The sequence below is a fragment of the Notothenia rossii genome (assembly GCF_949606895.1).
Source record: "Notothenia rossii genome assembly, chromosome: 4".
NCBI classification, from domain to species: domain Eukaryota; kingdom Metazoa; phylum Chordata; class Actinopteri; order Perciformes; family Nototheniidae; genus Notothenia; species Notothenia rossii.
Window position 1 is genome coordinate 8,750,374 of NC_136902.1, and position 13,713 is coordinate 8,764,086.

A 13,713-nucleotide genomic window follows, 5' to 3' on the forward strand; every position below is an offset into this window, starting at 1 on the left:
CTCTCACTCCCTCCCTCTCACTTCCTCCCTGCCTCTCTGCCCGAGTGACCTATTTAGCAGCAGCAGCGATCAGAGGATGTGTTCAGAGGGTGAATCGAGAGGAGGAGGATCTTGAATGTTGTTGTTGTTGTTTGTGTCTCAGCCGGTGTAGTTAGAGTCAGAGAGACACTCCTGCAGCATTCATTCTAACAGGCATTAAAGGCTGATTTATAACGTATGCATTAATTATGGGAACAAATGTGTGCTTTGGCGCCCTCTGTTGGTCAGAAATACACGGTGGGAAGGTGGTTTCCCTCCAAAAGTCTCATCACTTTGGATGAGAAATGGCATATTGTGTGAGATTGTGCAGAAAATATATATTATTTTTAATTTCTTTCATGCTGTATCGGTTTTAATAGTAGTAAGTAAATAATCAAACAACAGTTAGGGTCCGACGTCTTTATTTGTCACACAAGAATTTTCCTATTCTTTTTATATATACTCAACTTCTTCAGGGCGTCTTAAAAAGTAGTTGATAAAAAAAAGTTGATAAATGAATTCAGCGAAAATGAAGGCTATTAAAAAGTATTAAACGGCATTTTCCAAGGTATTACATTTAGTAGTATATCAATTGTCCAAAGAGGTTGTATTCTACAGTCTGCCCGAATGTAATCATTGCGTAGGTGTGTAGTGTGATTCTGTGTAGTTTATTTATGCCATCCCGTTGGGTTTGACGTCATCTGAACAGGACATTGCACGCTCACTGCTTGATAGCGCGCGAAGGTCCGTTTACGCCGGTTGCTAAGCAACATCGTTATGGGGAAATGCAAGTCTGCGTCCAAATGGTTGGAAGATAAGGAGGAAGGACAATCAATACTGTATATAGTCAATGTGAGGTAAAGTGTGTCGCCAAGGTAACCGGTTAGAACTCAAAGTGACGATGAGTTCTTAAAATGTATGGAAAGGGTCTTAAAAAAGGTCTTAAAAGGAATTACATCTGACTTCAGGATTCCTGCGTTCTTGGTCAGAGATGGAAAACCTTTTTTAGATGTTTTACTTGAGTGCTAAACGTACAAAGATATTCATGTAAAAATACTGTAGTTATGCCTCTCCAAAGAGTCTAAACTCTAAATTAAGACTGTAATGCTTTTTAATTTGATTATTCTGATTTTTTTTTTTATAAATGCTTGATCTGGAATTATTTTTGTTATCAACCTATCAATTATTTTCTCTAAAAAATGTCAGGAAATGTAAAAAAAACTCATCAAAACCATTTCCAAAAGCCAAATATGGTCTACTCAATTGCTTGTTTTTTTTTTCAAACAGTCCAAAGGCTAAAGTGATTTAGTTAATTACCATATAAGATAACAAAATGTAGCAAATCCTCATATTTAAGAAGCTGGTCATATAAAAAATATAAAACGTTATATTAACCTATTCACAATATATTTGAGAATAATTTACCCCTTGAGCGACTTATCGTTTCAGCTGTTGGTTATATGAATATATAAATCTACAAACCTAAACTGTTTATCCTTAGTAACAAAGTCAAAGCACTTCTGCACAGCAAAAGTAACGCCATTTTTGCCATGTCTTTCAACTCCAGTTGTACAAAGTGAAATTAAACATGCTAATGTCTTCTGTTGCCTCTGTTCCAGGTCCTGTTCGATCAGGCTCAGAGGTCTGTGAAGCAGCAGCTGCAGAACTTTGTGAAAGAGTGAGTAAGCCTACACTTCACTTTCTTCAGATCCCTGCTGTGCCTTGGGATGCATTAAAGATTTAATAGAAGAACTAGCAACCTTAAAAGAGCACATGTACCCTTGTTACCTCCGAAAACCTTTTTGGTGTCTTTAAATATTAAACGGTACAGCTTTTTGCACCCCAGGCGTGTTAAAGCCGAATCATGAACAATGCAGCGTGACCTCACGTTGACTTTGTGGTAAATCCAAAAACCTGTAATCCTGTTTGTTTTGAGTTTGCTAATGTCTCGCTTTAAATCCGCTCTTCTGACAGGGATGTTCGTAAGTTCAAGGACACGAAGAAGCACTTTGACCGCGTGCGTGAGGATCTGGAGATCGCTCAGGTGAAGAACGCTCAGGCGCCGAGGAACAAACCTCACGAGGTGGAGGAAGCTACCGGGACCCTCAGCATCACCAGGAAGTGCTTCAGACACCTCGCGCTGGACTACGTGCTGCAGGTTAGAATCATGTCAGGATACACAATGTGGTCCTTTTAGATATTTCAGGATATTGCACCTTCCTGACAGAGACATCAACGCCTACACAACAGTCGAGTAAAGATACTCTCTATCTGACCTACATATGTGACCTGCTCCATCGAAATCAGTCTCATTGACCCGAAGACACATTTTGAGTTGTATACAATGTTGGAAAGAGGAGATTCATAGCTTTCTAATGATATCAGTTTTTGTACTCAAAATATTAAGCAAAATATGTCACATTATATAATGACTGTCTCCGAGTCATCATTTTGAGAAAAAGGCCTTCAAAGTTTCCTCTTCTCTGGAATCCATCGATCTGATTGATTATTAGCAAATGATCAAAATACTACGGAGGGAAGATATTTTCTTTTGGATTACTGGTCTGGGAGAAGCTCGCGAGTGTGTGTGTATACGTGTGTTTGTGTATTTTTGTGTTTGTGTGTATTGTGTTTGTTTCCCGGGGAAAACCCTCACAAGAAACACCGGCTGTTGTTATGCCTGCTGTGACGTTAAGTTACTCCGTTCTCCTCTTGTAATTATGCCGCCACAAGCTTCAAAGTTGTATTTATCATCTGAATTTGACGAAACAAGTTTAATATTCTGAAAGCCAAGACTTTGTTTATTTGAAATCAGATGAAAACAAACTGTCACGGACCCTGCCGTGTTATTTATGATTACTCTACGCTTACATTCATAATGTCAGCCAGAGGGAGGGGGGGCGGCGCTGCGGAAGAGCAGATTGCCTGTCATCTTCCCTTTACAAGCTTAAAGAATGTATTTATCGTGTGAGTTTGGAAATAAAAATGTCATATTCTGAAAGCCAAGACTTTGTTTGTTTAAAATCAAACAAAACACCCGAACCCCGAAAAATAGTTTTTTACGCAAATCCACGTTTATTTTGAAATGAGCCGTTGCGACTTCCGACTGATTTCGATAGAGCGGGTCACATATATACTTCTGTCTATGTCACACACATATTGGTATTTGGATACTTTACTATACTTATTGTTGGTCTCACTAACTACACTAAGTATTTTAGCGACCCCCTTATTTTTTGTGCTAAACGGTTTTAAAATGCCATTTATACTTCTCCACGTTCTGTATAGGAGCTCTTTTAGCTTGCAATGTAATGTATATACCAAATTGCTAAATGACATTACATTACATTTCACGTTTTTATCCAAACTGACTTACATACTCCACACTGTGGACAATCCCCACAGGAGCAATTTGGGGTGAAGTGTCTCAGGGACACAACGAAATGCTGACTGCAGCGGGGTTTGAACCTGTGACCCCCTGATCCCAACGCACAACCCACTGCACCACACGCCTCCGCCTAAATATGTTTTACCCTATACTCTGATTATTTTATGATAAATAAATGAGTTGACTTATAAACAGTCATTACAAAAACAAGAGAATACTACCAAACAAGTCAAACAGAAGTAAGTCATTGTCTTTCATACACTTTTGAGACAGTCCCCAGCTTCAAACTCTCCTTAATTCAGATCACGAGATGAAAAATAACACGTGTTAACAGAAGCTGGGCTTCAACACACACTGCAAAACACATCTGGTGACAATCGGTTGAAGTCTGAATATTACTGTGGTTAAATCTGTTCAGTGGTTAGTTTGAAAGTATCTATAATTATTCAAATCCCACCAGACGCACTTACATTTCTCCCGTACGATCAGAGAATGACCGTGTCGTGGCTCTTTCAGCCCGCGGCGGTGTCTGCGTCCGTCATTCTTTCTGTGTGACACATCCCGTTCTCTTCATATATGCAGCAGGCGGTTTATTTTGCCCACAAGTTGTGAGCGCTATGACCGCCCGCGGGGCGACAAAGAAACTGATTCAGTGCGATCTCTGCCACGCCGTGCCCTCGTTCCTTTCTTTAAAGCTTCCTCTCACTGCTCTGACACGTTACCCTTTTGAGTCTTCATTGAAAGTGTCTCGAGGCAGAGAAGGTCAAAGCTGCTGGGAGATGTGCTATATGGATAAGTGACCTCTTAAATGTAGCACAAAATGTTATTTAGCTTTGCATCGGTTAATATTTACAATGGAGAGACTCAGGACATGCCATAGGGGAAATGTGCGGGGTATTTTTTCCACTTCTACTGGTGGTTTAAAGCGGTGGAGGAAGTGTTCAGATCCTCTTGTTGAGTAAAAATAATGATTTAAGTACAGAATACTTAAAGGTGGGGTAGGTAATTCACTTCAGAAACACTTTTTTTATATTCCATGGAATGCTCTTAACATCCCGATAGCAATGAATACATGAAATGCTTTGACAAGAAATACATTAAAAAAAGCCGTGGCGCCGTAAAAAGCACGACCAATCATCTGAGGCGGCCCGGGTCAGATAACTGGATGGCCTACCTGCCTGTCAGCCTTCCATCTGTGCACAAACTTATCTCGTGCCCTCATTGGTCATGTGCGCGTTCGTGTGTGTTGGAGGAGGGGCTCTGTGAGGAAGTCTGAAGGAAGGGGCAGATTTTTTCGGCTGCGTACTTTCAAATTCTAGCGCACTCGAGCTGGTTTCTCCATTCTTACCTACCCTGACTTTAAATGGAGCCCTATTATGCAGATTCTTAGGTTCATATTTGTATTTGTGTCTCTACTGGGACATGTCTCCATGCTTTAATGTTCAAAAAGCTCTCTATTATTCTCATACTGCCTGTGCTGCAGCACTTCTTTTCACCCTCTGTCTGAAACCAGAGCCCAGTCTGCTCATAATAATATAAGATCTCAACACCTCTAATAAAGTGCAACACTATTTAAGTATAATTATGAAAATGTACCTCAAGTATTAAAATGTAAAGTATTCAATGCTGCTGTGACTGTTAACCTTCTGTCTATCTCACATTATTTTTTACCAAATGCATTATTGAAAAACCAGGATTTAGCATTCCAAAACTCTATTAAAATATATATTATTTGATATGCTCTTTGCAAGGTTATAAAAGCCTTCAATATAGAGTATGTAGTTAAGAAACAATTCTATATGTTCCCTCTAAGTCTTAGAGCCTAAGTCAGGGGTGTCAAACTCAAATACACAGTGGGCCAACATTTAAAAATGGGTACTAGTCGAGGGCCGGACTGGTTCAATGTTTATTGCAGAACGTATTGAAATGAACTTATTGCACATATTAAACCTAAAACTAACAAAGCTTCAATGATTGCCTATAAAGACAACATTAAACATTAAATAATCAGTTGCATTCATTTCTTATGGCTCTATCTCCAGAGTCATTTCTTATGATTACATTTTTCCACAGGCCAACAACAGCTTCAAAAAACTATTTCCCTCAAAGAACAAAACAAACATGCCCTGTTGTCGTGAGAAACAAAGTGCAGAAGGAAACATCCATGTAAACTCAGTGTGCTGCTCTGTGATGCTAGTTCAAGCAGATACTTGGCATCTCATCTTGGGTTCAAGGTCATCAATGTTTGGACTCAGGCTCTGAGCTGAGGAGACCCTCAGGATGGAGTGAAGGTGTGCGTGCAATATACCGGAGGGCCAGATCTAAAAGTAATTAGAAATTATCCTGCGGGCAGAAATTAAATCCACCAAGGGCCTGATTTGGCCCCCGGGCCTTGAGTTTGACACATGTGGTCTAAGACATAGTGGAGGAGGAGACATCAGTACTTCAAATTCAGTAGAGTGAAAATACTTAGTTACATTTTATGGCTGGTGGTTTGTTTATTTCCGAGTTAACTCCATGGATGTAGAATAAGGTTAACTCTTATTGGTTGGTTGATGGTGTTACAGTGAGAGAAAGGAAATGACTGTCCACTAGATGGAGTTATCTCATTAGCCTGTACAGTAGGTGTCAAATGTGGTGTTTTGTAGTGGCAGTGTTTCCCATACATTGATTTATTTGTGGTGGGCCGCCACAATTAAATATAGTCCGCCACAAATGGATCTCATAAAAAAAATTGTTTTATTATTATTATTCTTTTTTCTTTATTCTTTTTTTTGTTGTTGGTGGTCTAATGGATAGTGAGGTGGGCTGATGATCGGAAGGTTTCGAGTTCAAATCCTGCCTGGAACACCACTTGTCCTTGAGTAAGGCACTTAGCCCTCGTTACTCCAGGGAGAATGTCCCTGTAATTGGTCATTGTAAATCTTTGGAATAAGGCGTCTGCTAAATACCGAAATTGTAAATTATATTTTTGGGAGAGTAAACCCCTCAGATCCTCGACTCCGGTGTGTCTCACTCATTAACAACGCAACACAGAGCAACAAGAACTTTGTCTACAGTAGCCATGAACTCGCATGTATTATCTTATTTGGGGGGGGGTGGATGCGTGGACCACCCGAATAAGTTAAGGGGCCTTTGGCTTTTCTTTTTTTGTGCGGTGCCCCCACAAATAGAATCAAATTCTGTGGGAAACACTGAGTGGATATCATCAACACCATAATCAATACTCCAGGAGGTCATTATTTACATTTAGTAACACATGTCTGTCTTCTTCTCTGCAGATCAATGTCCTCCAGGCCAAGAAGAAGTTTGAGATCCTGGACGCTGTAAGTCAAAACAATAAACCTGTATCGTTATCATATATTCCACATACTTACAGAGTGTCATTTGAGTTCAAACACTTTATAATGTTAGTAATAACACCCGTCCCATCCAGATGCTGTCCTTCATGCACGCGCAGTACTCGCTGTTCCAACAAGGCTACAACCTGCTGGATGAGATCAACCCGTACATGAAGAAGCTGGCTGCTGAGGTGAGAGAAACAGGCGCTCTTTGCATGTTGTTACTCGCTGTATCTCTACTATGATTCACAACAACATTTTAATCTCCCCACAAATCAAAGTTCCCTCTGTGTCTGCAGCTACTAAAAGGGATTTGAGATTCTAGGTGCTCTGTGTCTTGATTTGAAATGGTTGATACTCATTTGAACTATTAACAAGAGACAAGTGTGTAATATATATTGTGCATTTCTGCTTTTTAATTGAATATGTTGGATTTTTTTTTTTTTTTTACAAGTCTTTTTATTTCATTATAGTGTACAGTAATCGATGCCATTTCATTGATATTGTAATATCACAGTACCACAGTACACTCACTACACTCCCCCCTCCCTCCCTCTCCCTCCCTCCACCCGCACATGCCCACACGGTCGAAAAAAAAAAAAAATGCTTATCAATATAACTTAAATAACAGAGCCATGAAAAATAAACATAAAAGGAAAAAAAGAACATCAAAGTAAAACAAGCAAATAATTATACAATGAATTAAACAATACAGCGACAATGTAGACAATGACGACACAACTAGTATTTCCGGCCTTCAGGAAAACGAGCCACAGAATGCACCATTCCATCACTGGTCATATCTCAGATATATTTTCCAAATAACACAATGGCAACCACAGAGCTTGAAAGATATGTCCACGATTATATTTTTCCAATGTCATTTTCTCCAGAGGTAAAAAATGTGTTGTCTGATCAATGAAAAGTTTAAATGTTGGAGGACGTTCATTCTTCCAGAGTAAAAGTATACATTTCAAAATATGTTATTGTGATTAGTATTCTGTAATGTTTGGGGTTGAGTTTAAAGTTTGGCATGTCATTTAACAGGATGTTGGATTTTTGATGAAATTCGGGGTGTACTGATACAAAAAAAGTCTTCCTCTTGGCGTGCAATAAGAGCTCCATAGCTTGTACAGTATATACATAAAATATAGCGGCACCATTTGAAAAAAACATTGACTTGTTGACATTATTCTAACATTGCAATTGAGATATGATTCATGATATTGGAGAAATGGATCATTTGTGAATTATTATTCTCGTTATCAATGAAAAAGTGTTAAAATTATCATGGTGTGATATTTTTAAGAGCATCTGATATTTCGTTAAGTCTGTAGAATATGATCTGTAGTCCGGGATATCTTTGCACTTTTACATATAAACAAAACATACATTGACTATTTGTGATTTAGCCACACGAAAAACACAAGAGGAATAACAACACCACAATAAAACTGTCAACAAAGCCAGAAAAAAACGTGAATACTTAGTTCCAAATGATAACTCATATTTAGCCTTTAACAAATATTCTGCTTCATGCCATTTGATTATTGCTATGGCCTATATTGATTACATATTGATTAATGTGCAGCCTTAATAGACCTCTTACGTAACACAGCATGCTATGTTGATCACAGCATGTTGTTTCTGCTGCAGGACAATCGATGCTTCATTACTTCATTACCAAACGCTGACCCAGAGTCAGTGCTGCTCTCTGATCTCTCTTCACCTCTTTTTACCTTTACTGCTATGTTAGAGTCATCTCTGCAGAACGGAGAGTTTCACAGGAAGCCCTCTCGACTGAATGTCTCCCAGAAACACTGAACTTTTATTTCTTTGTGTTTATGTTGACGGGCTTATAGCTGGATCAGCTGGTGATTGATTCAGCCATGGAGAAGAGGGAAATGGAGCATAAACATGCGACCATTCAGCAGAGGGTGAGTTCCTATTTAATCGTTTTTATTTACTTAATTTTAGACCATGTTGTTCCAAACGTTTTTCCATTATACGGTAATACTTTGGCCAGTTTGAGACGGGTATTTCATTGAATTCTTTAATGTAAAAAAGGTTTTAAAATGCTTAAATGTAAATGTAAAGATATCAGCAAACATTGAGATTACTTTAGTGTTTCTTCTCATAGGAAAACATGCACAAAGTTTAGAGAAGTAAAAAAAAATCCATAAAAAGTAGCATTTATATTGACGGAAATACGCAAAACTTAAATTGCTTCAACATGTTATCTCATAGGCAAAAAGGACCAAATAAGTCCTTTGTTTACTTCCGTAACATACTGACACCCACATTGTACGTGATAGGCTAAGGGGCGGGACATCTCTTAGCGGTTGACCAATCACAACAGAGCCAGCCAGCTAACCAATCAGAGCAGACTGGGCTCTGGTTTCAGACAGAGGGTGAAAGAATGAGAGAACATTAAAGCATGGAGACATGTCCCGGGAGAGACACAGGGTGAAATAGAGCTAATCTAACGCTGCTTTAATGTCACATCTCACCTCTAAGGTTGATCTGCCACTCAGCGCCGTCTGTTGTGACTGGGGGGTGGGGTGGGGGGGGGGGGGATTAGAGCTGGGCAGCTGGGAAGTGTTTGATTAATCCCCCTAACAAAGTCCAGGCATTGATTTAAGCATTAAAATCAGGAGGTATTAAGTGATTTTACCAGATATTAATCCCACTGTTGTCTGCTGTAGATAATAAGCGCATTATCTCCTGGAGCCTCGCTGCCCTGGACTGTGAGGCAAGAGTTGGCTGTGATGTTTGAGCATTTCTAACCATGCTAGTGTTGATAGGATAAGATAACATAGTATTTTATTGATCCCAATTGTAATGAACCACTTTGGTCCAGCTTGATATATTTCAAAATATGAATTGGATTCAAACAATATGTTCTGAAGACATGCATGGTCCCCAGAGGATGGATTTATCTTTTTGTCTCTAACCGCTATGACTTCACATTTGTCACTTTTAGTAAAAATAATAAGGCTCTACAGAAGGGTTCCTACAATCATGGAAAACCTAACTTTTCAAGGACTGGTAAAGTCCTGGAATAAGTTAAATCCGTAGACGTTTTTTGAGGTGTAAAGTTTTGCTGCTATACAATATTCAAGGTTTAAGGCTTTTGTTGTCATGTGTGCATAGCTACAGTGTAGATATGACAATGAACAGCTGAGGTCACAGGCTCCTCATACAGTGCAACACAATAAAACATATCAAATAGTGCAAGAATAGTTGATATACAAGTAATTGGAATATCATATATTTAAGTTGCAAACAGTATTCCCTAAAACGAATGGACTTGGAAATGTTTAGAAATGTTATCCTTTAAAATGAGGGAACCCTGCTATGAGGGTGTATTCCTCTTCTGACATCTTGTTATTTAATAATTCACAAAGCCTGATTTTTAGGGGCCCTGTGTCTGGCTCCTGTGAACCCCAGGATCAGGGACCATCTGTCAGCCTGCAGCCTGCAGCCGGGTCACATGTGTGGAGCGCTATTGATCTGTTTTTACCAGAGCTGTGAGACACTGAGCTTTAATGCACCGTCCATCAGAGGGACTGGAGTGGGAGATAATCAAGGTCAGGGAGATGAAGCTGAATGAAAAGGGTCGGCATGGTATGGAAATATCTTTATGGCGGGATGTACGGCGGCAAAATTTAGATACAATTGATAATTGCGATTATTTTAGTTTTTTTGACTTGTTTTTTCTTTCTTGCAGACATACTATAAACAACATGGATGAAATGCTTATGCAATTAAACTCTCATCTGTCCCATTTGTAGGACTGGGCTTCTCTGCATCATCAGCTTTATACATTTGATCAAAGTCAACTGTATTGTCAATCTTCCAGTTTGTGTGTACGGACAGAGAGATCGAAATACCGTTTCCCACAATCCCGCGTACTGCGATTTAGATTTAGCACGAGTCCATCTCATTTTGCAATTTGGATATAATTGCGATTGATCGTGCAGCCCTGAAGGGTGGCTTTCTTTCTGTGGGCAGCTTGTATTCCTTGAAGAGCAGTAAGGAGGATAATCAGAGGTGCATTGAGGCTGAGAGATCTTTGTATTATCTCAAATGAAACTGCTCTGGTTGTTCTAACGCTGTATTTTCTTTTCTTTCTTCTCCCGATGACACCATCTCCTCTCAGACTCTCATGCAGGTGAGTGATCCTCCATTCATTTTCCCATCTGAATCTGAGCTTGAAAGTTGAAACACATCTTTGGGTTAGTGTGTTTTCGGGGAGGAGGAGGAGGGGGGGGGGGGGGGGGCAGTTTGACCCCCAGTCATCATACAGAACATTAACAAACCCCTTTGAAGTTTTCTCTGTGAGCTGTAGTCAGACTCCAGATGCCTTGAGGGCAAACTGAATCATTTATTCACAACAATTAGAAACACAGCTTGAACAGCCTGTATGGAAACCGTCACCATTTACCAGTGTTGGAAAGTACATTTACCCGACTAGCTACTATACCCATACTACTTTCTTTCATTGAATATTTCCTTTTTATCCTACTTTATACTTGTACTTTAAACGAGTCTTTGGATTTTATCCTACTTTGTACTTCATTTAAGTAGCATACAGTATTTTGTGATTTAAAGTATATATTTGATGCTAAATACTGCAGTTTTATTAAAGGTCCCATGTCATGTTTTTCCGGTTATTACCCGTCCCCTTGTGTGTTATGAAGGTTTTTCTGCATGTAAACAGTCTGCAGAGTCAAAACTCTCAAAGTACACCCTGTAGCGAGTAAAACTCTAACACAGAAAAGACCTCCCCAAAACGCCTCGTTGGAGATACGTCACTGTCCATTTGATTCTTCCGGGTACGCATGATGTCAACCGTACCCGGAACCAAATGGACCAATCCGTGGAGCCGTTACGTTACGTCTGCGGAGCCGTTATGTTAAGCCCTCGCTCATTGGTCCAAATTGACCAATCCACGGACTTCCTCACACACACTCAGTGCAGGCAGCTCTGCTGATCTCTCCTCCCTGGCTGCAGGCTGATAACAGGCAGTTGGGATCGCGGTGAAATTCTCTCCGCAGACCCATTCTCACAGCGTTTATCAACCTTTTTCTTAATCAATATCAAGCCACACTTATTGTTTCTACTTCGGCTGTGACTTTGTGTGTGCTCAGGATGAGTTTGCCTGTGTTTCGCTGTGTATCGCTAAACAAGGAAACCACACCTCCACGGAGCTCGGCGCGATTCACAACGTCCCGACCAATAAGAGCATACTGTGCTCACAGGGAGGGTGGGGGCTGGAGCTACTGGAGCTACAACGAGCCGTTAAAGGCAGAGAGTGAAATTCAGTGAATACACGTAGTTTACAGAGATGCTGTTTGAGAAACCAAAGTGAGTTTGGAAAATTGCACAATATAAATATTTTCTAGTCGACCTCAACATTGGAATTATGATCAGTGGAAATGGCCATGACATGGGACCTTTAAGGAATGTGTTGTATGCAGGACATTTACAGTACACTGCGGTATTGTAACTTTTACTTAGTGTAAAGTCTGATGACCTCTGACTAAAAGGTTAACACACGTGTCTTCTTTCGTCAGTCTGTTTACTGAAATATTTCTTTAAAGTGTAGATTTGTAGTAGTGTAATTGTGTATATAGTCACTTTTTTACACTACAGTGTCCTGAATTAGCAGATCCCTCATAAATATATTATATTATCTTATTACCTACATGTTTAGAAGCTCAATATGCATCAAAATGAACGTCTTTCAGAATCTTCTATCTTGAGAGATATCCATTCAGGAAACTGCAGCATGTCGCTTTAATGTATTCCTTATTCCCCGCTGCTTTCAGAACAGCATGGCCTACTTTGTTATTCCCCACTTCTTGTTTCTTCTCTTCTTGTTTCTTCTGTGCAATAAGCCTTGTGTAAACTTAGACAGGTCAAAGGGGCAGCTCCTTCTCGGTGTGCAAGTACAAATCCGGAGAGCAGAAAGGGTGTTAAAGTGCTGTCGCCGTGCAGCGAAAAGAAATACCACAGCCATTCATTTTTAACGGAGGATTTAATGGAGAAGTCCTGTTCCTGCTGTCGCTCCTCCTGCTATTCTATATGTCTGTGTTTACATCACCAGAGCAGCGCTGCAAGATGCCCCAAATGTGCTCCATTGGTTTGATTTTCACTGCTTCAAACTCCAGATGGACATTGTAGTCAAATAATGATTACATGTTTTCGTTGTATGGTGCTATGGACAACAACACTTAACATCTCAACTTAGATGTTAAAATGCACGAGAGATAGGAGGCACATGCAGTACATACATGCATGTATATACATAATGTAATAACATGTATGGTAAAATAGTTTCTACTACTTCATGTAATGTCCTTGATGATCGGTCTGCCAATCATCATTTGCATGTAAAATAGTGATGATAATTAATTTCCTATATTTGAAGTTTTAGTTAGCCAACAGTCTCACATTAGAGGAGCTGAAACAAGCACATTCATGGCATAAAAAAAATCTTAATTATCAAAAAACTACCCGTGTTAATTGGATGTTATTTCACTAATCAGTGCCTACTATACCATACAAGTCAGAAACAGTATATTTTTGCTGCCATTTTATCAAAAAATGCCCATAATATCAGTGGAAACTCAAAATCTGTCTAAATAATTGTTTCTTCTTCCTCGGTTCAAATCCTCAGCTTTCAGAATAGACAAAGGAAATGCAACACTTGCTATTTAGACATTTATTCAGGGACACATAACCCGAGGGTTTCGTTAGATAAAGACAAACCATCACTCATTTAATCTCCTTATCTTCAACATCCCTATTGTATTCCAACACAGCTCATTATAGGAAAGGCACGTTTATTTATACAGCACCTTTCCACACAAGGCAATTCAAAGTGCTTTACAAAAATGAAAAACATTAAGAAGGCATTAAAGCCTTTTGCATGTCGTTAACTCTCTTACTTACTGTACT

General features: G+C 39.5%; 1 protein-coding gene across 1 annotated transcript; it reads left to right on the forward strand.

Moving 5' to 3' along the window:
• Positions 1-1,616: 1,616 nt before the first annotated feature.
• On the forward strand, positions 1,617-10,972 carry LOC307038086 (arf-GAP with coiled-coil, ANK repeat and PH domain-containing protein 3-like; the record flags this gene model as incomplete). Its single annotated transcript, XM_079679382.1, has 6 exons — positions 1,617-1,696; positions 1,993-2,176; positions 6,688-6,732; positions 6,843-6,938; positions 8,610-8,684; positions 10,910-10,972. Coding segments are annotated over 6 exons (543 nt in total), but the record flags the coding sequence as incomplete, so codon positions are not given.
• Between the last annotated feature and the right edge of the window lie 2,741 nt (positions 10,973-13,713).